The sequence below is a fragment of the Hevea brasiliensis genome, chromosome 18 (assembly GCF_030052815.1).
Source record: "Hevea brasiliensis isolate MT/VB/25A 57/8 chromosome 18, ASM3005281v1, whole genome shotgun sequence".
Classification (NCBI taxonomy): domain Eukaryota; kingdom Viridiplantae; phylum Streptophyta; class Magnoliopsida; order Malpighiales; family Euphorbiaceae; genus Hevea; species Hevea brasiliensis.
The window spans coordinates 52,202,742-52,230,584 of record NC_079510.1 but is presented as its reverse complement, the minus strand read 5'-3'; the positions used below and the strand labels follow the sequence as shown (position 1 = coordinate 52,230,584).

Below are 27,843 nucleotides of genomic sequence, written 5' to 3'. Positions count from 1 at the left end.
TTTATTGAATAAAAAAAGGGGCTGAGAGCCCGATACAAAAAGTCTCATGACCGAAGGTATATCAGAGAATAGAAAACACGAGGCCCATCAGAAAAAAAAAAAAAAAACGTAAAGAGTTAAACTAGCCCCAGCCCACATTGGATCCAAACCCGCTACAGCAAACTCTAGTTAAGGCAGGTCAGTTGCCCGAAATCAATAACCGGGAAAAATCAGGACAAGCGGCGCTGTTTACAAGGGCAGATTTAGGCATAAGAGAGTGGGGCGATTTTAGGTCCGAGAGGGTAAGTTAATTGACCCTATGTATATTAAATTTCTTATATAATATATAAAATAATTTTTTTACTCTATTAAAATTTAATAAATTTAGACTTATTAACTAAATACCTAAATTTTATGTTTTTATTAAAATATTTAATATTTTAATTTTTTAGAATAAATAATAAAATCTAAAAAAAAGGCAAAACTTTTTTACTAAACTGTAAAAATTCTCTTTTTATCTTTGAGTTTTCCTTTTCTAATTTTTATATATGTTATTTCTCCTATTAAAAAATCAATATATATATATATATATATATATATATATATATATATATATATATATTCTCATTCTCTAACAATTGATCGTCTTTTATTTTCAATAAAATTAGCAAATAAACTCAATTTTATAGGATAAATTAAGGGAATTAGTGGTCTATTGTAACACCCCAAATTTTATTATTTATGAGTATTTTTGGTATTTTAATTTTATTTGAATTTTAGGAATTTTTTTGAGATTTTTTGGATTTTAAAAATCGGGTTCGATTTTCCGAAAATATAAACTTTGATGATTTTTAAAAATTAATTTAAAGACCACGTGGCAAAACTAAAAATATATTTGGAGTCTACGTATTTTTCTGAGTTTTCAGAAATTTTTTCGGAATTTTTGGACCTCGTTTTCGGTCCCGAGGCGATAAAAATTCAAAATTTTGTATTCGAATCGAACCGGCCGAATCGAACCGGACGGATCGGACGGTCGAATCGGACCGGTCTCTTCTCTTTTCTTCCTCTTCCTTCATGCGACGCTCCCCTTCTCTCTCTCTTTTCTCTCTCCTCCCCTGCCCCGCCTCCCTGCGTCCTCCCTCGCCGCCTCCCGACCATCCCAACCAGTGCCATATGGCCGGAAAATGCCGCGCGAAGGTCCCCTGCGCGCGCCGCGCCGCTTCAGCTTCCTCGGCCAAATCCGGCCGATCCGGTCACCGATTGGACCGGGTCTTGTGTCCAAAATCATCTACTCGGCGAGAGCTTTCTATAGACACCAAGAACGCCGAAATCCATAGAGCGGATTGTCCGATTTTAGCTCGGGAAGATTTTAGCCCATTTCGAATTTTGGGCTAAATTTCTCGGCAAGTGAATCCCACGAGGAAACCGAGGCCACCAGACGCTCCATTCGTCGAGAGCTTAGCGACATAAATTTCAAATTTTTCCGACACCGTTTTTGGTGGGTCCCACGGAACCGCGGTGTATTTTGAGCATTAAATGAGCTTAGAAAATTCTGAAAATTTTATGTACTAACCCCCGTGTAATGGGCTTCGTGTAGGTATCCTCGATTCGCGGAAATTCGGCGATTAATCGGGTTCAAAATTCGATCGGACCCGTTCTGGAAAAGTCTCCGAATTGGGCGAGGTTTTGGCTAGCCCCCATTGTCGACGCCTTAGCGTTCCGAAGTCGGAATCGGCAAAGGTAAACCCGAACCTTGTTTTTACGTAATTTTCTAGTGCTTAAATAGGATTAAAAATCCATAAAATATTCGTGGTAGCTTAGAAAATTACGATTCTTTTGCAATAGCTTAGTAATATTGCTAAGGACCAGGCAAAGTTTTATAATTTTTAGAGCTTGTTTGGGCAGTTTTGCAAAAATGATCAATAATAAGGACTAAATTGAAATTTTGCGTATTGTGATTGATGGTGATTTGATGGGCCCGGGAGGGGTGTGTGATATGATTGAACTGTTGATATATGGATTGTGAGTATAGAAGTGTATTTTGAACCCTTTTTCTTTGGTTGGGTAGGTCCTAGGTATAGGGAGACTCTGCGGATTTTTCGCGACTTAGGGCGTAATTGGTCTTTTCCTTGTTGTATTGAGTCAGATTGTATTAAATAAATGTAATATGATTGTCGTGAGCGATGACCTTCTTCCTCCGCCCGGCCGCCCGTGATTGTCGTCAAGTGCATGAGTAAAATATTAATTTTAAGCGTAATTTCGATATTATTATATGTTCGATGCCCATGCATCACTTATATGCATATATTTATGTAGTTAAACTCTAGGCACGAATTATGTTGCATTGATAATTAATGTGCCATGAGTGTTGTTGTGGTAATTTGGAGCGGTGTCGTGCGTTGGCGTGCGTGTGATGTGGTGTGGACTATGGATAGGACGGGTAGACACGGCTTGAGTTCTTCGGGACCGGTCCTTGGGGTAGACACGGCTTGAGTTCTTGGCTGGGACCCGATTTGGTATTTAAGTGGAAGTCCGAGTGAGTTCTTCAGGCACCAGATTGGATTTAAGAGAGCTGTATAGGGGATCAGCTCCCATATACTATGAATGATGTTACAGGGTGTGTGAGTGCTCCAAATTACCTTTTTGATGCTATGATGTGAATATGGTGTTGATGTTGCATTTCACTCTACAGGTTGCATTAGTTTCAGATAGTTATAGAGATTATAGTTAAGATTGATATTTTACTCTCTGAGTCGAACGCTCACTCCTGTTCAAAAATTTTTATAGGCCACAGGATGATATTTTATTCTGGGTTAACCTGCTTTTCTACCTCGCAGGTTGTTTATCAATATTGTGTAATTTTAATTACTCCTAGAATTTCCGCATGTGTTAGCAGTATTTATTTGAATTTGGTCTGTAATATTTTTATCATGTTGGACCTGTAAACTTAAATATGTTATGCATGTTGATGGATTGTATGAGGGAGCTGAGCTCCCATTTATTTTATGTTGATGAGTATGTGGAGGGTGAGCTGAGCTCCCCAATTGAGTATTTATTGTGTTTACAGGTCGGGTGAGTCGAAAACTCCCCGTTGGAAAGTCCATTTTATGGCCGGACTCTGTCCGTTTGTTTTCTTGAAATTGGGCCCAAATGGGCCTTAGAGTTGGGTTAATGAACAGTTAAGGCTTACTACGGGCCTCGGGGGCTTTAAGCTGGCCCAGGTCCTAGTGCCGGTCCGGCCCATAGGTTGGGTCGTGACATCTATAAAGAAAAATTTAGTGTATTTATTAAATTATTTAATTTGCTTATGAAATTAACGTTAATATTACCGGTTACATTTGCAATTCTACAATGAAAATTGTAAAAACTTGATTGTAAAATTAACAAGAGATCAGTTGTACATGATTATTTAATTATATATATTGAAAAGTTTTCAAAATTTGAAGATAATTGTAGATTTAATATTATAGCTATATATAAAATTATGTTCTTTTTTCTGCTCAATTATTAGTTGAAAATATGGATAGCAACGGATTGGATTTTTGCGGATACTCGATCCGACCGAACCTTGATAGGACGAGTTTGGGTAGCATATAATTAAGTTTGAGACGGGTTCAAGTTTATAATTTAATACCCATGATGAATTTAGGTTGGGTTTAGATTTTATATATTGAGTATCCGTTACCCAAATTCGTTTATATAAATATTTAGTTAAATATAAAATGTATGTTTTTTTATAATAATATTTATAAATATTTATATATTTTATTTTATATAAAATAAAATTGAAATATTTTATGAAATTATTAAAATTTTAAAATATAATTATTAATAAAAATAAATTTTTATATAGATTATTAATTAAATATATAAAATTAAATGGTTCGAGTATTGAGAATATAAATTAATTTCAGGTTCGAGAACGGTGATTTTCACGGGTACCCCTGTACGTTACCATAAAGATTTGAATTTTTTTTTCCTTAATAAATAATTTATTATTTTATATATATATATATATATAATTTTTTTTTTCTTTGAATTAAGCAAAACAAAATTTTTTGAACCATTGAATCAAATTCCTGACTTTGCCATTGGCCGAAGGGGATGTCATCGTCCATGGAAGATCAGCCAACACAACCTCAGGACCTCTCTTCCTCGAAAGACAACAGACAAAGCACAACACAGAGCCAACTAGAGCAAATCACCAGCTATATTCAGGGAGGAGGCAGAACATAATTTTGATCCTTTCATAGCCAAAAAGGTCACTGTCTTCAAATGAGCCGCAAAAGATACACCCCGAGAATACCTCACTCCACTGCTTGATAAAGCCAAAACACCATATAAAGTATGAAACCATAAAAAACAACAAATTTACAAGAATACTACTCTATCTTGAAGTTCGATATGTCAGAACCTAGTAAAAAATCATATTTACAGCCCACCTGATAGTGGGGAGAACTAACCCATTACCGGGTAAAGAAGGCAATAACCTCCGCCGCCCCATGGGGCAGGGAAAGCCGCTTGGACGACAAAAGCAAAGAGAACTAAGCTGTCAGAAGACAACAAAAATATAGAGAAATTCACTGTTTCAAAAAATTAGAGAGAGAGAGAGACTTAACATGAGTCAAACCAGGTTGTAAGAGAGTCCAATTAATGTGGAAAGCAGCTAAAGGCATATCTTTTAATTTGTCCAATGTCCATGGCACAAATATGCAAATAGTTTGCATACAACTAATTTCTTTTTAATCTTCCCTACCATATACAGGTACTCCTTTTCAAAAAGTGACTGGGCCATCGGTCATGTGAATAAAGCAGATCATGTAGCTATTTTTTCAACATCCATCTTTTTCCCTGGTCATTATTTGAGCTCTAGGAACAAACAAAACCCAAAATAATTCTCTCGCCAAAATGGCACTAAGCAACAATGTTATCGGTGCAATCAACTTCGTTGCCATGCTTCTCTCAATTCCAATAATCGGAGCTGGGATATGGCTAGCGATGGAACCAGACAACTCTTGTGTCAAGATTCTACAATGGCCTGTCATTATTTTGGGGATATTGATTTTGGTTGTAGCTTTGGCAGGGTTTGTTGGAGGTTTTTGGAGAATCCCATGGCTCCTTATTTTCTATCTCATAGCAATGCTCATCCTTATAATATTGCTTGCATGTTTAGTGGTTTTCATCTATATGGTCACCGTCAGGGGGTCAGGTCACCTTGAACCAAGTAGAGCCTACTTGGAGTATCACCTCGATGATTTTTCAGGATGGCTTCGCCGAAGGGTTCAAAGTTCTTACAAGTGGGATCGAATAAGAAGCTGCCTTAGTGCAACCGATATGTGTTCTGAGTTGAACCAGAGTTATCGCATGGCTCAAGATTTCTTTAATGCTGGTATTACCCCCTTGCAGGTAAATTTTTAGTTATTTCTTTCCACGTTTATATCTATATAATTCAACTCAAATTTGAAAACCCTAGTGAGATCTATCTTTACTTTTTGTTTAAATATAGACCATTTTTTGTGAACTAATGTAGCCCTTTTTTTTTTTTTTTTTTAACACTAACTATACCTCGTTTTTCAAAGTTTATTTGGTGAATTTGTCATCTATATGAGCAAGCATACTTGTCTTTGAATCATTCTTAATTAGAATGACCTTATTAGCCTCCGATTAGCGTTTTCTAAGCATAGAATGGTAAAGCTTAATTAAGATTCTTCAACCATGTGATTAGCGTTTTTCCCACCATTTATCTTTTTTTCCCCCCTTTTTGTTTTCGATCAGCTTTTCCCAAATATATCTTATCTTTATCTTTTAATTACTCTTTTTCACTTTTAAATATTCTTTACAGTCAGGATGCTGCAAGCCTCCTACGCAATGTGGGTACACCTTTGTGAACCCAACGTATTGGATTAGTCCCATCAACAATGCTGCAGATATGGACTGCCTGAATTGGAACAATGACCAAAACCAGCTTTGCTACAATTGCGATTCCTGCAAGGCTGGATTGTTGGCTAATCTGAAAAAAGAATGGAGAAGAGCAGATATTATATTGCTAATTACACTTGTTGCTTTGATATGGGTTTATTTGATAGGTTGTTGTGCTTTCAGGAATGCAAAAACAGAAGACCTTTTTCGCAGATACAAGCAAGGTTATACTTAGGAATTATTGCACGTTTTAAGCTAGCAAGTTCGTTGTGGTGCTACTGGGAATGGCTTTTACGGTGCTTCTAAATCTAATAATTTCATTGATGGTATGAGTCTGTATAACAAGTTATGATCCTTTTCATGTGTTTTTACAAGCGTGTTGTGCTAGAATTTTATGTTCTGATTTGAGCATGGAAAATTTCAGTAAAGATAGTGCGGTAGGCACCGAAAGTAGGTTGTTTTTTTATATGAATACAAGTGACTTTTGAGGAGCGTTTTCAGGGTTCCTGTCCTTCTTTTGTCCCATCCACCGCAGTGGTTTGACAAAAATACACGCTCTGAGATTCCATTTCAATGACACGAATTAAAGAGGTGGGTCACACTCATAGGTCAATTTTCAATTTTCACAAGTTTTCTGCTCTCGCTCCTTCCTTCCCAATCCTTTGCCTAGTTACCATTCAAATTAAGTTGTTGTAATACTAAAATTAAAGAATATACCTCACAGTGCATTTGTTAGTTCAAATATCACCAACGCGGTAACGAAAGATATTCATGGGAGATAGAAGCAATTACAATTGTTTTTAATTTGACATTACGCGAAAACTAATGCCACAATTAGCTAGTCTGGTTAGAATTCTGGTGAGCTAATAATAGGAATGGTTTTGCAAAGAATAGTTTTTTTTTGTATTACAATATTTGGCTGTGGTTCGTTATTTGAAGGTGACCTTTATGCTGATTCCTCTCTTAAAGGTCTTTTAGCTTGATTTCCAAACCTCATTAATGGATTCAATTGCTACCTGGTGTTAGGTTTAGGGGACAAAGTTCTCTTACTTTTTTTTTTTTTTATAACCAAGATTCGGATTTTAAAACAAGATATTTTATTATTTTCTTGCAAATTGGCAGTGTGGAGAGAGCTGTCTGTCTCTAAACATTTCAGGAGAAACAATAACAATCCGCAAAGCATTGGAAGGTACGTAGACAAGGCCAGGGATCAGTACAGCCTTGAATTGAATTGGATTGGAATCGGTTTGGATTCAATTCAAAATCTGTCATGGTCAATGGTTTAAGAGCCTTAATCACCCCGGATTTCGATTCTCTCCTTTCCTTTCAACCTTAAGTCAACAGTTTGAATTGGTAGTTCAATTTCAATTCCAACAATCTATAATATGTATATAAAAGTAAAAATAAGGATGCGAAATTATGAATGAACAAAAGTATTTTTAATTTTTATAATTATGTATAATTTAGAGTTTATAAAAATTTGACATTTTTTTATCTCTATTTAATTAATTTTTTATTTCAAATTAAAATAAAATTTTATAAAAAAAATTATTTAAAATCAGATTTTTTTTTTAAATCATAATTTCCATGTTTTAAGAAAATTATTGCTTTTCATAAAAAGAATTAACTAAAAGAAAATGAGTTCATAACTTAAAATAAAAATTTATAAAAAAAATTATTTAAAATCAGATTTTTTTAAAAATCATAATTTCCATTTTTTAAGAAAATTATTGCTTTTCATAAAAAGAATTAACTAAAAGAAAACGAGTTCATAACTTAAAAAAAAATTTGATCAATACCAATTAAACTCATAGTGTTTAATCTTATATTTTTTAAAAGATCATTTTTTTACTTAATTATTAAAATTTATTACTTTATTATAATTTATAATTTATAAATAATATTTTTTATTATAATTCAAAATAAAATTTTATAAAAAGGTAATTAAATAAAATCAGAAAGTCATTTAAAAAAATCCTAACTTTCATTTTTTTTAAATAAAATTGATTTTCATAAAAAAAATAAAAAAAAAAACTCAAAGCTTTTTTTTAAAAAAAATATCAATACCAATTGAACTCAAAGTGTTAACTTTATTTTTTATGGCTTTTTTCTTCCAAGGCCTTTTGTAATCAATTTCTTAAATTTATTATTTTATTATAATATGTGAAAATTTTTTTTATTGTTATTCAAAATAAAAATTTTAAAAAGGGTTAATTAAAAGTAGAAAATTATTTTTTAAAAAAATCATAACTTCCTCATTTTAAAAAATTTAGCAATTTTTAATTAACTGATAAAAAAGTGTTTATAACTCTTAAAATAATTTATGAATACCAATTGAAACTTAAAAGTGTTTTAGTTTTATTTTTTATGACTCTTTTTCCTTCTAAGGCTATAGGTCTTACTTAATTATTAAAATTTATTATTTTATTATAATATATCAAAAATATAAATGATAAGTACATATATTAATAAATAAAATAGTATAAGATTTTATTTATTATTTATAAAATTAATGAATTAATTACATAATTTGTAATTTAACTTTTGATTAATATATCATTTCTTTAATTAATTAATAATATTATATATATATATATATAATTCGATAATATATTTTTTTATAAATGAGGAGAGAACTTACGCATAATTTTACTCACAAATAATTTTATTAATAAAAATATACAACATTCCTTTCTCTGTTTAATATTTCGTAATTTAAATTTAAAAATTATAATAATAAACAAAAATTAAAATTGGAGTGAACAACTTTATAATAAAAGCGTTTTTTTTTTAAATAAAAATTTTCCTATTGTTTTTGAATATTGTCTTTAAAAATTAAAGCAAAAAATTCAAAGCTTATCAATAATTCTATTTTATAAGGTATAATTATTATAAAATAATAATATAATATTAGAAAATGATTTTTACATGATGAATACTAAATTTTTCTTAAACGATAATATATATATTAAAATTAGATATTATATTTTTAATTTGATATATGTGTAATGCATGTAATTTAAAGATTAATATTAAAAAAAAAACTATATGTGTGTGTCAGTCTGTCAAACATTAAAAAAAATGCCACGCATACCAAATTCAATCAAATTGCTTAAAAATGAAATCAAGATTAAAACTATTATTAAACCAAACCAAAAATATCACTAAAACACTTTAAAATTAATTAAGCTAAAGTCATTTTGAATCAATTCAGTTTCAATTATTACCTCCTTTCGATTCCGGCTATTCTATATATAGTCGCGTGGCAACTTTCTTCTTTATTGAAAAATAAATAAGATTTCCCATAAAAATGCATTAATAGGACAGGAGAATAGGCATAGTACATGATCCATGGATCAAAGACCTATCTACTGCTAGAAAATATATCGGAAGGCTTTGGTCGTGTAGTGCTCTCCTTGAAGGAATTATGTCCCGTGTACATGAAATCATCCAAATTGATAAAATTGTACAAATCGAACCTAATTTTTATAATTTTTATTTGAGTCATATTAGTTATAGATTAGAAATTATATAAATTAATATATTTCAGTTTGATTTTGATTTTGAAAATTATTAAACCGATTCAACTTAAATCAATATTTATTTAAAGACAGTGAAGAAGGGTACCATAAACATCTCTATTGTAAGCAAATATTTTATATAATGTATCAAGAAATTTGTAAAAACTTATTAGCAAGAAATCTAATTTGAATTGAATGCATTAAACTATATATTTTTTTAATTAATAAATGACAGTAATTTATATTCAATTTAATTTATGGATAAGTAAGAGTTGAGTTAAAGAATCTTAAAAAGTGTTGCACAAATCGAAAAAATTAAAAAAAGCACAACTCAAATTATCAACCTAAACCCACTCATTTTATTGTAAAAGTGAATATGTAACATCCCTAATTTTTAAATAATTATTTTATATGTTAATATTATTATTTTATTGTATTAAATATTATGAAAATTTATTTGGAATTTTTCTGAATTCTAAAAATTGGGTTTGATTTTCTTAAAACTATAAATTTCATTGATTTTAATAAATTAATTTAAAGACGACTTAGCAAAACCAAAAATATATTTGGATTCTAAATTTTTTTTTGAGTTTTTTGAAATTTTTTTAAAATTTTTGGGCCTCATTTTTGGTCCCAGGATAGAGTAAAAATTTAATTTCGAGTATCCTAAATCGGACTGGATCGGACTGATCGAATCGGATCTGCCTTCTTTCCTTTTTCTTCCTCTCTCCTCCCTCTCACGACACCCTCACTTCTCTCTCCTCCCTCCACCTCTAGCCAGCCGACCACCTCTCTTTCCTTCCCGAGTCACAGGCACACCTCCCCTGCCTCTTCCCCCTCGCTGACCGCCGCCCTAGGGCGTTGAAAAAACACACCAAACTTCCCTCCTTCTCGTGCACACCTCCTTCAAATTCCCGGCCAAAATTCAGTCAATCCGGCTATCAATTAGATCGAGTCTTATCCCAACCCTCTTATACTCCTCAAGAGCTTTTCATTAACACTAAGAACACCCAATTCCATTAAGCGGTTTGTTCAATTTTTGCTCGAGAAATTTTAGATCATTTTGACTTTTAGGCTAAATTTCTCCAAAATCGAGAACCCCACGAAAATTCCAAGAGTACTAGCATGCTCTACTCGGCAAGAGCTTAGCAACCATATAAATTTCAAAATTTTTTGACACTAAAATTTTGGTGAGTCCCTCGAACTTCGCAGTATTTTCCAAGCTCCAAATGAGATTAATTAACTTTTTAATAATTTTATTCTAACCCCTGGTATTATGGGCTTCGCGTACGTACCTTTGTTTCACAGAAATTTGACAGTTGCTCGGATCTGCATTTTCGGGCTAGACAAACAGGCTGTAGGAATAACTCTGAATTCGAGTCAAAGTAATAGTCTGTCCCACTATTTTCAAATGCCCCGAGCGAGTTATAAGCATCAGAATTGGCGTAGGTAAACCCGAACTCCGAGTTTCTTCAATTTCATAGTGCCGGGTTTCGAATGAAATTTCATAAAATATTTGTGGGTAGTTAGAAAATTATAATTCCTTTGGTATTAGCTTTATAATATTGTTAAGGACTGTGGGGCAAAATTTTAAAAATTTTAGAGCTCGTTTGAATGAGTTATAATAAAATGCTAGTTATAGGGATTAAAATATAATTTTTCAAAATTATGAATATTAACTGTTTTGGAGGGCCCAAGAGGGGCCATATGATAATGATGAGATGTGGATGTGGGATTTGAGTATTAGAAGTGATATTTGGATATGTGAGTGCTCCAAATTATTCTTTGTGCGAATATTATTTGAATTTGGTGAAAATTATTGATCGGTGATGAATTTCATCCTTAGAGATACATTAGAATTAGATAGTTATAGAAATTATTTTTAAAATCAATATCTTACTCTATGAGTCGAATGCTCACTCTTATTCACCCCATTTTTCTAGGACACAGAAGAGCTTATTATTGTGTTTAACCTGCTTCCTATCTCGCAGGTCCACCAGTCGTGATCTTTGTATTTTATATTGTTAAATTTGAATTCTAGATCTCAGCATGTGTATAACCATTTTACTTTGCTTGGAATTGTAAGATTTATTAGTTTGAATTGTAAACTTATTAATCTATGAATGTGGAATGAGTATATGGATGATCATGATGGAATGAGGAGTTGAACTCCCATTTGATCTTATATTGAGTTGTTAATGATTGTGAGGGAGAGCTGAGCTCTCCATATATATGCATATTATGATTACAGGTCGGGTAAGCTAAAAACTCCCAGTTGGATGGTCCTATTTATGGCCGGACTCTGTCCAATTATTTTCTTGAATTGGGTTTTGGAAATTGGGCTTATAGTTTGGGCTTGAATAGTGAGGTTTACTATAGGTTTTGGGGGCCTTATGTGAGTCCAAGTCCTAGTGCCGGTCCGACCCATAATTTGGGTCGTGACAGAATATATTGGTTTTGTAATTTATTTTGTTGATTTTAGTTCTAACACTTTCTAAATTGACTTGATCGGTTTGGTTTGGGTAAGTACATTGAACTCAACCAAATCAACCCATGTACACACCCCCTATACTATATTGTTGGTAGGTAGTATAGGCAGATCCCTCCAAAAAAACAAAGCCAATCTTGAATTCTAAAAATTAATTCTAAAATTCCCACAAAAACAGACAAAAAGAATGTGTTTGATTTGTATGCAAAAAAGAAGAGAAGAGTAAAAAATCAAGAGTGAATTTCGTTTTTGGCAAACAGGTATTTATAAACCCTTTGCATCCCTTGGAGAAGACGTGTTTGTTTGCAACTTTTATATCCTTTAGAAAAAACATGTCTGTTGGCACTCTAACAGTTAATAATTGTTAATTCAAAAGAAAAGACACGACTATTGGCACTGTAGTTATTTGTCTTAATAACTATTGACTTAATAAAATGAAAATTAAAGTGCCTAAGTGCTATCTTTGATCATTAAGTATTATTTTTTTAAAGGTCAACCAAGGTTAATCTCATTTAGCAATTTTTGAGTTCTCTCCATACTTTCTCTCCAACCAAATTTATTTAATTTGGCTGATAAAGACTTTTTAAATACCTTTGAATTCTCACACTCTTCCAATGTGAGACAAAAAGTATTATCACTAACTATATCTAACATCTATAGTAAAAGAAACTAAGCCCATAAAAAAAAAAAACACAGTCGAGTAGGGCTCAGGCCTAGAAGAATAAAGCATCCTAGGGCAACAAATAAGCAAACCCGGTAGTGAAATTTGAAAGAAGGATCCAGAACAAGTTTCTTCCTACACTGTAGCACCTAACCCATCTCAGCCAGGGACATCTTTCTAATGGTGGCCATGTGAAGATACCCAAGAGCAAGCAGCTAAACAAGCATCATCCAAAAACCAACAGGCGCTAGGTCATAGCAAGTAAAATAAGCAAAAGAGGACATTAGCCATGGAAATTGAAACCTGTTGACCCCACAAGCTCAAAGGAGCATAGATTTTGATGATACCAAAACTCAACTAGAATCTAACTAACATTGTTTTAAGTATTGTGTATCTCAAAGAAAAAGGACACAAGGATTTTATAATGGATTCGTGCTTTTGAAGAAAGGATGACAATCTAAGGATAACACAGGACGAATCAAAGGAGATAAAAGAAGAAAAGGTTACCTTCCAAGGCTGCATTGAAAATCAGAATTGAAGGTATATCTAGTATAGAAATTAGTTTTAATTTCTAGAATTGGTTGTGAAAAGAATTGAGGAGTAAAAGTCAATGATGCTTATTTTTAATCCCTCAAAAGATTTTCTTTTTAAAATATCATTATTGGCCTAAAAAGTATTTGACTATGATTTGGTGTAAAGTTTTATAGTTTTAAAAGTTATGCAGAAAAAGTTTTCCTGGTATGCTAACTGGTTTGCTACTTATTTTAGTATGCTAATTGGTTTGCTATTTTCTCAAGTACGCTAACTGTTTCAACTCTGCACAACATCGCAGAAAACGACAAAATAACGGCTATTTTCTTGAAATTCGTATCTGTAACGTTCAAATGAGTTCTGCAACGGTAAAAAACGTTCCAAAGCTATAAATACACCTTCCTTTGGCCATTTTGCACTCAATGAAAGTCCCTCTACTGTTCAAAATCTTTAAAGCTTTCATTCAAAGTGCTCAAAGTGATTTATTGCTCATCATTGGCTTATTTACTCAACTCTTCTTTATAGATTCTGTTGTATTGAGTGAGAGTGAGTTTTAAACACATTATTATCATTTGTGAGAGGTCATTCAAGCACCTATTGAAGCTTGGTTGTGAAAAGTGTTTGGGATAACACTTGGTAGAAGTGTGAAGCTACTTGTAAAAGCTTTGTTGTGAAGATTTGTAAAGGGCTTTGTCTCTTGCCTTGAAAAGAGAAGAATAGTGGAGTGAAGACTCAAAGTGGGATCTTTGAGAGAGTGGATGTAGGCTAGTTAAAGCCGAACCACTATAAAAATTCCAGTGTTCATTTTCTTAACCTTTGCTCTTTACATTTATGCAATTTAGCTTTATGATTGATATGCTTTTGCTGATATGAAAGTTGATATTGTTTGCTGTCAATCTTGCTGCTAACTGAGAAAATTAGTTTACTGCTAAATCTGCTGATATCTGATTTAATCTGCATGTTGTTTGATCTGCTGTCAGTTAGAATATTTGGTATACTGCTCTGGTTGCTGTGTTAAAAACGTATTCAGATTACTGATATATTTACTGAATGCTAATATAGTCTGTTATATCAGTATACTGATTGCATATAGCTTAACCTTGAGTCAACTTGTCAATAGAGCTATATTGTTCATTTTTCACATTAGTCAATTTAGTTGAACCTAGCTGCAATTTTCAAAGGTTTTGAGCAAGAACCGAAAATTATTTTTAAAGTCCAATTCACCCCCCTCTTGGACATATTTTGGGACATCAATTTGGTATCAGAGCTTGTCTCTCTTGCTTGAGGATTAAACCCCTTAGAGTGATCCACACACATGGCTAGTTCATCTAGAAATTCTGCTGGTATACCTGCCCCCTTAGCTGAAGGTTATTCCATCACTAGACCACCACTTTTTAATGGCACAAATTACTCCTTTTGGAAAACTAGAATGAGAAACTTTATACAATCTGTTGACATTGATACTTGGAGAATAGTTAAAGATGGTCCTTATATTCCTTATAAAACCAGTGAAGGAACTGTACAAATTCCTAAAGCTGAAGTTGAATTTGATGATAATGATTGGAAGAAAATTTCTACAAATGCCAAGGCTATTAACATTCTTCATTGTGCTCTTGATATTAATGAGTATAATCGTATTTCAGGATGTCAAACTGCAAAAGAAATATGGGACAAACTAGAAGTCACATATGAAGGAACTGATGTGGTAAAAGAGTCAAAGGCAAACCTCCTCATCCGTGATTATGAATTATTTGAGATGAAACACAGTGAAACTATTCTTTGAGATGAGTACCAGATTCTGGACCTTGTAAATCTACTTAAAGCTCTTGGAAAGAGATTTGAAGAACAAGAACTTGTAAAGAAAATTCTGAGGTCTCTTCCAAAGACGTGGGAAGCAAAGACTACTGTTATTCAAGACACCAAGGATTTCAGAAAATACACCTATGATGAGCTGATTGGTTCTCTCATTGCACATGAGATGATTTATAAGAAAGATGAGAATGAAGGTGATCAAAAGAAAAAGAAAGGCATAGCTTTCATATCCGAAAAAGTAGATGAGAAAAAGAAAAATGTTGCTCTTAAAGCTAGTTCAAGTGATGATTCAAGTGCTTCAAGTGATGATGATGAAGATATGGCTATGATAGTCAAAAGATTCAAAAGAGCATTTAGAAAAGGTGGAAGCAAATACAAGAAGTTCACAAAGAAATATGCTCTAAAGACTCCAAATCATTCAAGTGAAATAGTTTGCTATGAGTGTAACAAACCAGGCCACATTAAGCCAAAATGTCCTACTTTGAAGAAGAAAAATAAGTTTAGAAAGGACAAAAGCAAAAAGGCAATGGCGGCAACATGGAGTGATAGTGACTCTTCATCAAATGATGAAACAAGTGACAAAGAAGCTAAAACACTTGCATGATGGCAATTGAAGAAAAAGGTGAAAGCTCACACATCGAAGATAGTGAAAATGAGGTAAATCTTGAACTTTCTAATGTTGATGAATTAGAACTTGCATTTGTGAAGACATATGATAAATATAGAACTTTTAAAAAGAAATGCAAAATTTTAGTTCATGAAAATTGTGCTTTAAGATCAGAAAATATTTCATTAAGTATGGTTTCAAAGGAAAATGAATTTTATAAATCTCAAATGAAATTATTTAAGGAAGTTAATGATGAGCTTCAAAGATCAAAAGAAGTGTGTGAACAACTTCTTGAGAAAAACAGAATTCTTGAAGAAAAAGTTGAATCTTTGACAAGAGATTTAACTAAATTTACAAAAGGAAAAGAAACACTTGATATACTTCTTGGGAATCAAAGATCCACAAATGAAAAATCTGGAATTGGTTATGATGGATTTATGAAGTATGGAAAATACAAACAATTTTTTGTTAAAGCTACATCCTTTTCTCAACCAAATATTACATGCTTTTATTGTAATCATAGAGGTCATATGATTAATGCTTGTCCTATTAGGAAAGGAACCTTTAAGGCAAAGAAAGTATGGGTGCCTAAAGGAACCGTACCTAATGTTACTAACATTCAAGGACCCAAAGTTGCTTGGGTACCTAAGAACAGTTAACTGATTTCAGGTCTGCCTAAGGAGTATGCTGGAAACAGAACATTGGTACATTGATAGTGGCTGCTCTAGGCACATGACAGGAAATAAAGGCAAGTTTTCCTCTCTTACTTTGAAAGAAGAAGGTTATGTGAAATTTGGTGATAAAAGCAAAGCTAAAATTGTTGGATGTGGAACTATTGGTAAAAATCCTTGCATTGAGAATGTTGCATTAGTTCAAGGATTAAAGTATAATCTTTTAAGTGTTAGTCAACTATGTGATAATGGTTTTAAAGTGATTTTTACTTCTACACATTGTGAGATTCATGGAAATAATGTCATGTTTGCTGGTGCTAGAATAGATAATATTTACTTACTTGATTTAACAAGTCTTAAAGAAAATTGTGAAACATGCTTTATGACTTCAGATGATAGTGCATGGTTATGGCATAGAAAATTAGGACATGCTAGCATGAGTACACTTGCTAAACTTTCTAGAAAGAACCTTGTTAGAGGACTTCCAAAGCTAAGATTTGAAAAAGAATTTCAATGCAAAGCTTGTGCACTTGGTAAGCATACAAAATCATCTTTTAAATCAAAAAATGTTGTAACTACGTCTAGACCATTGGAATTATTACATCTTGATCTTTTTGGTCCAATCACACCTAGAAGTCTAGGAGGCAAGGCTTATGCATTTGTAATTGTTGATGATTTTTCAAGATTCACATGGACTTTCTTTCTTGCTCATAAAGATGAAACCTTTGATATATTTGAAGCTTTTTGCAAAAGAACTCAAAATGAAAAAGGATATTGCATTACATCTTTGAGGAGTGATCATGGAAAAGAATTTGAAAATAATTTGTTTGAAAATTTCTGCTCTCAAAATGGTATTTATCATACATTCTCAGCTCCTAGAACTCCACAACAAAATGGAGTTGTTGAAAGGAAAAATAGATCTTTGCAAGAAATGGCAAGAACAATCTTTGAATGAAAGCAGTTTACCAAAATATTTCAAGCGTGTAAATACAAAGATGCTATATTTTGAACAGAGTTTCCATTAGAGCTATTTTAAAGAAAACTCCTTATGAACTATGGAAAGGAAGAAAACCCAATATTGCATATTTTCATGTCTTTGGTTGCAAATGTTACATTTTGAATAACAAAGACAGCAATCTCAAGAAATTTGATGCTAAATCTTGTGAAGGAATATTTCTAGGCTACTCAACAAATAGCAAAGCATATAGGATTTTCAATAGAAAAACATTGACCATGGAAGAACCAATGCATATACTTTTTGATGATGCTAACACTTCCTTGCAAAGAAAAGATTCTTGTGATGATGAAATTGAGCAGATTCTAAATTCAAAGAATTCGAATAATGATGAGCTTGAATCAAAAGAACTAGTGGAGGATGATCAAAATGACAAAGAAGAAGAACTCCCTTGCTCCACAAATATTGAAATTCAAGATGACTCTCAACCAAATGTGGAAGAACTACAAATTGAGGAACCTCAACATCAAGATATTCCACAAGAATGGAGATACCATAGAAATCATTCCAAAGATGACATTCTTGATAGTCCATCACAAAGAATGATGACAAGAGCTCAACTTAGAAGATATTTTGGTAATGTTGCTTTTGTTTCTCAATTTGAACCCAAAACATATGATGATGCTCAAAATGATGAAAATTGGCTTTTTGCTATGCAAGAGGAATTAAATCAATTTGAAAGAAACAAAGTTTGGACACTTGTTCCTAAACCTAAAAAGCACTTTGTTATTGGAACTAAATGGGTATTTAGGAATAAGATGGATGAAAAAGGACATGTAGTTAGAAATAAAGCTAGACTAGTAGCTCAAGGATACAACCAAGAGGAAGGTATTGATTTTGATGAAACCTTTGCTCCGGTTGCTAGAATTGAAGCTATTAGAATGTTGTGTGCATTTGCATGTTTTAAGAATTTCATGCTTTATCAAATGGATGTTAAAAGTGCATTTTTAAATGGATATATTGATGAAGAAGTTTATGTAGCTCAACCTCATGGTTTTGAAGACCCTCACTTTCCAAATCATGTTTACAAGCTTACTAAAGCTCTCTATGGTTTAAAGCAAGCTCCTAGAGCATGGTATGAGAGACTTAGTAAATTTTTGCTTCAAAATGATTTTAAAAGAGGAAAAGTGGATACTACTCTTTTCATTAAGAAAATTGGAAAAGACATGCTTATTGTGCAAATTTATGTAGATGATATTATTTTTGGTGCCACTAACCATTCTCTTTGTAAGAAATTTTCCAACATGATGAAAAGTGAATTTGAAATGAGTATGATGGGTGAACTTACTTTCTTCCTTGGATTGCAAATTAAGCAAATGAAAGATGGAATTTTTATAAATCAGTCCAAGTATATAAAGGATATGCTAAAGAAGTTCAAAATGGAGGATATGAAGAGTATTGGAACTCCCATGAGCTCAACAATTAAATTGGAGAAAGATGAAAAAGGTAAAGAGGTAGATAACAAATTTTATAGAGGTATGATTGGTTCTTTACTCTACTTAACAGCATCTAGACCAGATATTCATTTTAGTGTATGTTTATGTGCAAGATTTCAGTCATGTCCAAAAGAATCTCATCTTGTAGCAGTTAAGAGAATTTTTAAATACCTCATTGGCACTCACAATATTGGCTTGTGGTATCCAAAATGTGAATCATTTGATCTTATTGGTTATAGTGATTCAGATTTTGCTGGTAGTAGATTGGACAGAAAAAGCACTTCTGGAACTTGTCAATTTCTAGGTCATGCATTAGTTTCATGGCACAGTAAAAAGCAAACTTCTGTTGCACTTTCTACTGCAGAAGCTGAATATATTGCAGCTGGAAGTTGTGTTGCACAGATTTTGTGGATGAAACAACAGCTTGAAGACTTTGAAATTAAATTTGATCACATTCCCATAAGATGTGACAATACTAGTGCTATAAACCTATCAAAAAATCCTATTCAATACTCTAGAAGTAAGCATATTGAAATTAGACATCATTTTATTAGGGATCATGTTCAAAATGGTGATATTCAAATCGAATTTGTCCCTTCGGAAAAACAGCTTGCTGATATTTTTACAAAGCCACTTAGTGAAGAAATTTTCTGCAAAATAAGAAGAGAACTTGGTATGATTGATGCTTTTGATTAAGTTTTGATGCATTCTCATGTTTCTATATGAAAATGAAGTGATATATGTTGATTTGCAGTGTTGAAAATGCATTCTGATATTTTTGGTGCAATTTGAAAAATTCTGGATCATATCAGATATGAACAGTAATCTGCAGAATTTGATCTCAGTGGCATACTAATCCGTTTGCTAATTTTCTTGTTTGCTAAATGCTTTACCACTGCTCCTACTTTTTCATTGGCAAACTGGAAGTCAGGTCTGATTGCTCTAAAACTCCAAAATTATTTTTTTTTCTTTCGAGCGCTTATTTTGCATGCTTAAAGCCCATATTACTTAAATACCCCTCTACTTAAAGTATTGCATCATTATGTATTTAAGGGAAAAATGGACTTTTTAACACTTTGATTTGCGCGGGATTCAATTTTTCTTCTGAACCATCAGTCTTCTCGCCGTCTCTCCTCTGCTACACGCTACCTATTCCCTGCAAAAACCTACAGTTATGTCTTTTCAAGTTTTAAAATTCAAAACTTCATTTCTTTCCGTCGCTCCGTCTCCTAGAACCCGAACGGCTGCGTTTTTCCTTTCCACCTGCAAAACCATTTCAGTCGCATTATTCCAAGCCATCGTCTCCCTTCATCGTTCTCAAATACTTCCGAAACCCATTGGCAGTGAATCGATTAAATCGATTGTTTGCAGAAAGAAAATCCCCAAAATTTTTCGTTTCCGTTATTTCACTAAATCTGCCGAAAGAAATCATTTGCTGTTGGATATATATATATATTTTTTTTGCCTAAGTCGATTCGCACTCTCTGTTTCAGTATATTTCAGGTATAAAATCTACACCTTTAATGGAATCGAGTTTTACAGTTTATCTATGCCTGTTTTATTTGCTTTCGCAATATGCTGATTTTTTTTCCGAGCTGCTTTCGCTTGTCCTGTTTTTCGCACTATTATTTTTAGGCTTTAACATTTCATGAAAATGTGGTATATAATAAAAATCGATTGCCATGGGTTCGTAAAAACCCAAATATCTCTTGCTGTTAGTTCTATTTTTATGACATTGCGCTCTGTTGTGATAAATGAATATTGATATGCTTCGATTGATTATATATATGAATATATATTGGCTGCTCACATCGCTGAATTTATAATCTCAGTCCTCACTGTCCTTACGGCCTATTTTGCTTCTAAGATTGGTTATGGCGCGAGACAAAGGAAAAGGGAAAGCCAAAATCCCCACATATTCATCATCGGACTCAACTGATGCAAGTGTTCCTGCGTCACCTCCTCCACAAAAAGATGCTCCTCTGGTAATTGGCAAACCAAAAGAAACACCCAAGAAAAGAACCAGTGAGCCAGTTCAAGAAAAGGTTACCAAAAAGAAAAAGACTTCAAAAGCTCCAGTTGTACATATGGAGAGGGCTATTCATGAGCCAAGGTATATTCACTGGCCTGCTTTTATTGAAGTTTTTGTTCCTTTGCAAACCTTGTTTGAGTATCAAAAATGGGACAAACTGTGTTCTGACACTGAAGGAGTGTATGTGGATTTAGTGCAAGAATTCTATAAAAATTTGAGGGTTGATGATTCTGACAAAGATGAGTCTTTTAAGGTGAAAATGAAAGGGACAATTTATGAAGTGACAGTAGCTAGATTAGCTAAAGCCCTAGGAATTCCAAACAGTGGGAACAAAATCTGCTCCCACAAAGATGTTTTTGCTGTTGGTGGATTTAACAAAAGAGATTTTGAGGGTGAAGTGTTTAAAGGGGAAGTGAAGGATAAAACTAGCATTACTCATGCTCATCAACACATTAAAATTCTTCATAGTTTTATCATTTATGTGTTGAATCCTAGAACTGGTAGTCCCAACTATTTGAGTACCCTTGATCTCTGCATAATTTGGCATATAGTGAACCAAATTGAGTTTAATCTTGTCTATTTCATGCTGAAGCAAATCATGAAATGGAAGCCACCTTACAAGCTACCCTATGCCCATCTTCTAAATGGTCTGTTTAGAGACTTTGGGATACCTTTGGAAACCGAGAAACTTAGGACCAATATGATCCCAATCACAAGTTTGCAAAAAGATGATGATGGTAGAAAGCTTAGGTTTGAACAAGGTGCTAGTTCCAAAGATAGTGCAAGCGGCACTATTAATGTTGAAGGTATTTTGGAGGAAGTAAACAACTTGAGAGAATTTGTTGAAATGGAACTTGGAGAGCTACAGAAATTTAGAAGTTTTCAAACTGTTCTTATGAATGCTCTTGACTCTAAAGTTGATGGAACTTTGATGTTGATGTACAAGATTGTGGAAGAATTGTTTAAAATCAAAGTCCATTTGGGTATTTCAACCACTGAGGCTGGAGAAACCAGTAAGGCTGCTACTGGTTCTGTTCCTCAAACTGAGAAAGAAAAAGAAAAGGAGGAAGTGAAAGAAAAAGAGGAAGAAGAAGAAACAGAAGAGGAAGAGGAAGAAGAAACAGAAGAAGAAGAAGAGAAAGAGGAAGAAAAGGAAGAAGAGGAAGAAGCTGAAGCAGAAAAAGATGAAGATGAATCTGATGATGAGAATGGTAATGGAGGCAGCAAAGAAGGTAGTGGGAAAGATATGAGTGACTCAGAGTCTGAGGCAGAACCCGAGACACCTGCTCCTGCTGCTCCTGCAAAAGGAAAGGGCAAAACAGCTCAACAAGAACAAAGACGCAAACAGAAAGAGGAAATTGGTAAACCCTCTAGCAAAAAGACTAAAACTGGCAAAAAATCTGCAGCTGAGTCTGGTACTACTGAGTTAGCAGCTGGGCCTATTGTTCCTTTGACACCCGGAACTGAATTGGCTGCTGCAATTCTTCCAACTTTGAGTGACAAACCTATCAAGCCCAAAAAGCTGAAAATGGGTGCTCCAAAACCAATCAGGAGAAGTTCTAGGCTGAAAGGATAAACTGAATCTTGATTGAATTTTGTCTAACAGTCTGTCTGTTAGTTTGCTACTTAGTTTGCTACTTAGTTTGCTACTTTTGGTTTTTCTGAACTTTAAATTAGTTTGCTATATCAGTTACTGTTTTGACTGTTTATTCACTGCACTTAAACTGAATTTTGACTTATTCACACATGCATGATTTCTCCCATATTCTTTTGATGCTGACAAAAAGGGGGAGAAAAGTAATGAATGAGTAATCTTGTTGAAAGTAATGAATGAGTAATCTTGTTAAAAGTAATGAATGAGTAATCTTGTTGATAGTAATGAATGAGTAATCTTGTTGATATTACTTGTAGTTGATATAGTTTGTGATTACTCATGGTTGATATAGTTTGTGAATAGTATATTGTTGATATAACTTTATGGTGTGCATATTGTTGATATCACTTGTGAATGATATACAGTTTGTGATTAGTGTGTATATTGTGCATACTTAGTTAGTATCTTTAGTCACACTTGACTCCTTAAGAAAATGCTTATGAATATTTTATTGAAAGTATTAAGGGGGAGTTATTTGTGATTAATTGTTGATATAAGCACATACATAGGGGGAGTTATTCTCACATACACATTCATACACATACTCACACTTACTTATATTTACATGGTGATTCAATTGAGTTTTGTCATCATCAAAAAGGGGGAGATTGTTGACCCCACAAGCTCAAAGGAGCATAGATTTTGATGATACCAAAACTCAACTAGAATCTAACTAACATTGTTTTAAGTATTGTGTATCTCAAAGAAAAATGACACAAGGATTTTATAATGGATTTGTGCTTTTGAAGAAAGGATGACTATCTAAGGATAACACAGGACGAATCAAAGGAGATAAAAGAAGAAAAGGTTACCTTCCAAGGCTGCATTGAAAATCAGAATTGAAGGTACATCTAGTATAGAAATTAGTTTTAATTTCTAGAATTGGTTGTGAAAAGAATTGAGGAGTAAAAGTCAATGATGCTTATTTTTAATCCCTCAAAAGATTTTCTTTTTAAAATATCATTATTGGCCTAAAAAGTATTTGACTATGATTTGGTGTAAAGTTTTATAGTTTTGAAAGTTATGCAGAAAAAGTTTTCCTGGTATGCTAACTGGTTTGCTACTTATTTTAGTATGCTAACTGGTTTGCTATTTTCTCAAGTACGCTAACTGTTTCAACTCTGCACAACATCGTAGAAAACGACAAAATAACGGCTATTTTCTTGAAATTCGTATCTGTAACGTTCAAATGAGTTCTGCAATGGTAAAAAACGTTCCAAAGCTATAAATACACCTTCCTTTGGCCATTTTGCACTCAATGAAAGTCCCTCTACTGTTCAAAATCTTTAAAGCTTTCATTCAAAGTGCTCAAAGTGATTTATTGCTCATCATTGGCTTATTTACTCAACTCTTCTTTATAGATTCTGTTGTATTGAGTGAGAGTGAGTTTTAAACACATTATTATCATTTGTGAGAGGTCATTCAAGCACCTATTGAAGCTTGGTTGTGAAAAGTGTTTGGGATAACACTTGGTAGAAGTGTGAAGCTACTTGTAAAAGCTTTGTTGTGAAGATTTGTAAAGGGCTTTGTCTCTTGCCTTGAAAAGAGAAGAATAGTGGAGTGAAGACTCAAAGTGGGATCTTTGAGAGAGTGGATGTAGGCTAGTTAAAGCCGAACCACTATAAAAATTCCAGTGTTCATTTTCTTAACCTTTGCTCTTTACATTTATGCAATTTAGCTTTATGATTGATATGCTTTTGCTGATATAAAAGTTGATATTGTTTGCTGTCAATCTTGCTGCTAACTGAGAAAATTAGTTTACTGCTAAATCTGCTTTTACTGCTAAATCTGCTGATATCTGATTTAATCTGCATGTTGTTTGATCTGCTGTCAGTTAGAATATTTGGTATACTGCTCTGGTTGCTGTGTTAAAAACGTATTCAGATTACTGATATATTTACTGAATGCTAATATAGTCTGTTATATCAGTATACTGATTGCATATAGCTTAACCTTGAGTCAACTTGTCAATAGAGCTATATTGTTCATTTTTCACATTAGTCAATTTAGTTGAACCTAGCTGCAATTTTCAAAGGTTTTGAGCAAGAACCGAAAATTGTTTTTAAAATCCAATTCACCCTCCTCTTGGACATATTTTGGGACATCAAAACCTATGCACTATTAAGGAAGAAACATGGCAGGGTAGAGGAAGGGAGGAGGCAAAACCTGTTTGATCTCTCAATCTCTTTTAGCAGGAGGGTAGTGATGCTCACTCAGCTGACACTTTTAACCCTTTGGAGTACCTTCAACCTTTGCTATAACATAATTACTTCCTCTAAAACCACCCTGCTGTAACACATCAAATTTTTAAATAATTAATTTATATAAAAATTATAATATTTTGTTGTATTAAATATTATGAAAATTTATTTGAAAATTTCTGAACTTTTAAAATCGGGTTTGATTTTCTTAAGAAAATAAATTTAATCTATTTTAAAAAATTAATTTAAAAACCATGTGGCAAATTTAAAAATATATTTAGACTTCATATATTTTTCTGAATTTTTTGTAATTTTTTTGAAAATTTTGGACCTCATTTTGGACCCCAGGGCAAAGTAAAAAATTCAATTTTTGTGTGCTTTGAACTGAATCGGCCGAATCGAACTTGACCAGATTGGACGATCGAATCGAACCGGCATGTGTTTCCTTTTTCTTCCTCTCTCCCTTGTCTCACCTGGCACCTCCCCTTCCCTTTTCATTTTCTCTCTCTTCTCTCCTCTCCACCGCCGGCTACCACCTCTCCCTCCTCCCTAGCTCGTCGGCGCACCACCAACAACCATCCCCACCGCCGGCCGCAGCCTTAGGACACCAAAAAATCAAGTTGAAGTCCCTCCTACACGCAGCGCGACTCTTCGACTTTAAAACCAATTTTGGCCAATTCGGCCACCAATTAGACCGGTACAGTCCCAATAACCTTCTACACTTCGAGAGCTTTCCAAAGACACTAAGAACATGAATTTTTGTTCAGTGGTTTGTCCAATTCAAGCCTGAAAAGTTTAGCCCATTTAAACTTTTGGGCTAAATTTCTCCCAAATCAGGAACCCCACGGAGATTCTGAAAGTACCGGCGTGCTTCACTCGGTGAGAGCTTTGTGGTGATATAAATTTCAAAATTTGATGATACCAAAAATTCGATAGGTCCCACGAATTTCATAGTATTTTTTTTGAGCTTTAAATGAGCCTATTTAATTTTATAAAAATTATATTCTAACTTCTAGCGTTGTGAGTTTCGCGTAGGTACTTTCGTTTTATAGAATTTCATGGGCGCTCGAATCTGCATTTTCATGCTGGACAGGCAAGCTACCAGAGTCACTTAGGAAACGAGTCAAAATTATAGTCCTCGTCGCCATTTTCATATGCCTCAGATGCATTTCAGGCATCAAAATTGGCGTAGGTAAATCTGAACTTCGAATTGTTCATTTTTGCCTAATACTGAATTTATAATAAAATCTATAAAATATTCGTGAGCGACTAGAAAATTATAATTCTCTTTTCAATAGCCTTATAACATTGTTAGGGATTGCGAGGAAAAATTTTAGAATTTTTAGAGCTCGTTTGAATGATTTTTGCATAATATCAGTTTTAGGAACTATAATTGAATTTTCTGAAAATGTGAGTTTTGACTGGTTTGGAAGGCCCAGGAGGGGTCAGATGATATTGTTGAGATGTGAATTTGGAACTTATGATTTTAGAAGTGTAATTTGAGCTACTTTGCAGGTTGAATAGGTCCTAGGTACAAGGAAAACTTTGCTGAATTTTCGGTATAAGTTAAGCTATCTTTTAACTCTTTAAAGTCTTATTTTGAGTTAATTATGATAACTTTATAATATAATTATTTAGGTGATTAGGGTTAGCCATCCTCCTCCACTCAGCCGTCATAGTGATTCCCGGTGCAGTGTGAGTAGATATTTATTTTATTTATAATTTCAATATTATTATATATACAAAGTATACTCATGCATTCACTTATAATTATATATATATATAGCTATTATAGGCACGCTTTATGTTGCATTATTATTTGATGAAATTGATGTGGGTGTCACCTTAGAGTAATTTGGAGCTGTTTACGTGTATCGACGTGTGTGAGGTGTGATACTGGATATGGGTAGGACGAGTATATCTGCTTGAGCCAGTCTCGCTTGGGGCCCGGTCCTTTTTGTGATAAGTTAGGGTGAGTACGGCTTTGAGTTGATTTCGCTAACCCCCGCATTTAAATTATTAAGAGAAAATCCGACTCGAGTTGATCTCGCCAGCAGAGATTGAAATAAAGAGAGCTGTGTAAGGAATTAGCTCCCATATATATATATATATATATATTTGATTGATGTGACACACGAATGTGTGAGTGCTCTAAATTATTTTTTATGCGAATATTATTTAAACTTAGTTAAATGTGTTGATATATGCTGTATTTCATCCTTAGGGATGCATTAGCCCTAGATAGTCATAAAAATTGTATTTAAAATTAATATCTTACTCTATGAGTCTAACGTTCACTCATGTTCACCTCATTTTTTTTTTGCAAGATACAAAAGAATTCGTTTTGTGATTAACCTGCTTCCTTCCTCGCAGGTCTATTAGCAGCAAATACCAATATTATACAATATTGATTACAAATCTATAACTTTGCATGTGTTAGAAGTATTTTAATTGGTTTGGAACTGCAATGATTTATTTATTTTTGAAATTATAAACCTAATATTTATGCATATATGGATATATGAAATGACTATTTGTCTTGGATGAAGGAGTTAAGCTCTCATTTAATTAAATTATTGTGTTAAGTATTATGAGGGTGAGCTGAGCTCCCCAAATGGATATATTTTGTGATTACAGGTCGAGTGAGTCAAAAATTTTCTGTTGAATAGTCCAGATTATGACTAAACTCTGTCCGGTTAGTTTTTTGAATTGAAACTTAGAGTATGGGATTCATGATTGGGTTAGAACAATTATGCTTACTAATCCGGCCTGTGGGATTTGGTTGTGACACTTGCAAGGATAACAGTAGAAATAGGCAAAACAACTAGCTCTTAAACTCAGTAGATCCACAAGAATCCCTCTCCACTCCTTACTGATGTGCATGCAAAACAAACTTCCTATGTACAATTTTTGGCCCTGATCGGAGGTGAGGAGGAAGAAACCCGCTTTTCAAGTGAGTGAGATAGTCGTTCCTTACCCAGATGTGGCAGGAGAAAGCCAAACAGAGGGGCAACAACAAGATCCTGGAGAAAATGAATCGGCTAAGAGAAATTTTTCTCTTTACAAGATAGAGAGAGACCCGTTCCATTAGGTTTATGTGGCCACATATACTTGCATGGCAACTTTCAAAAGCGAAGATAACTTCATTAAGAAAAGCCTTTAATCCACCTTCCAAATTGGACAAGAAAAAATTATAGATGCCCTTTTCCTGTTGAAGTTTAGAAAAAACGAAAACACATTGAAACTGTCTAGATTTGATTTTCAAGGCATTGATATCACCAAAATGATCCCCCTCCCTTATGAACTGTTCATATGC

The 27,843-nt window shown here is 33.4% G+C and overlaps 1 protein-coding gene across 1 annotated transcript; it reads left to right on the top strand.

Moving 5' to 3' along the window:
- Window positions 1–4,732: 4,732 nt before the first annotated feature.
- On the top strand, window positions 4,733–6,348 carry LOC110656683 (protein TORNADO 2). The gene is made up of 2 exons (XM_021813580.2): window positions 4,733–5,385; window positions 5,822–6,348. The coding sequence occupies exons 1-2, from the start codon at window positions 4,888–4,890 to the stop codon at window positions 6,131–6,133; spliced, it is 810 nt and encodes a 269-aa protein (XP_021669272.2). The 5' UTR covers window positions 4,733–4,887; the 3' UTR covers window positions 6,134–6,348.
- Window positions 6,349–27,843: the final 21,495 nt, after the last annotated feature.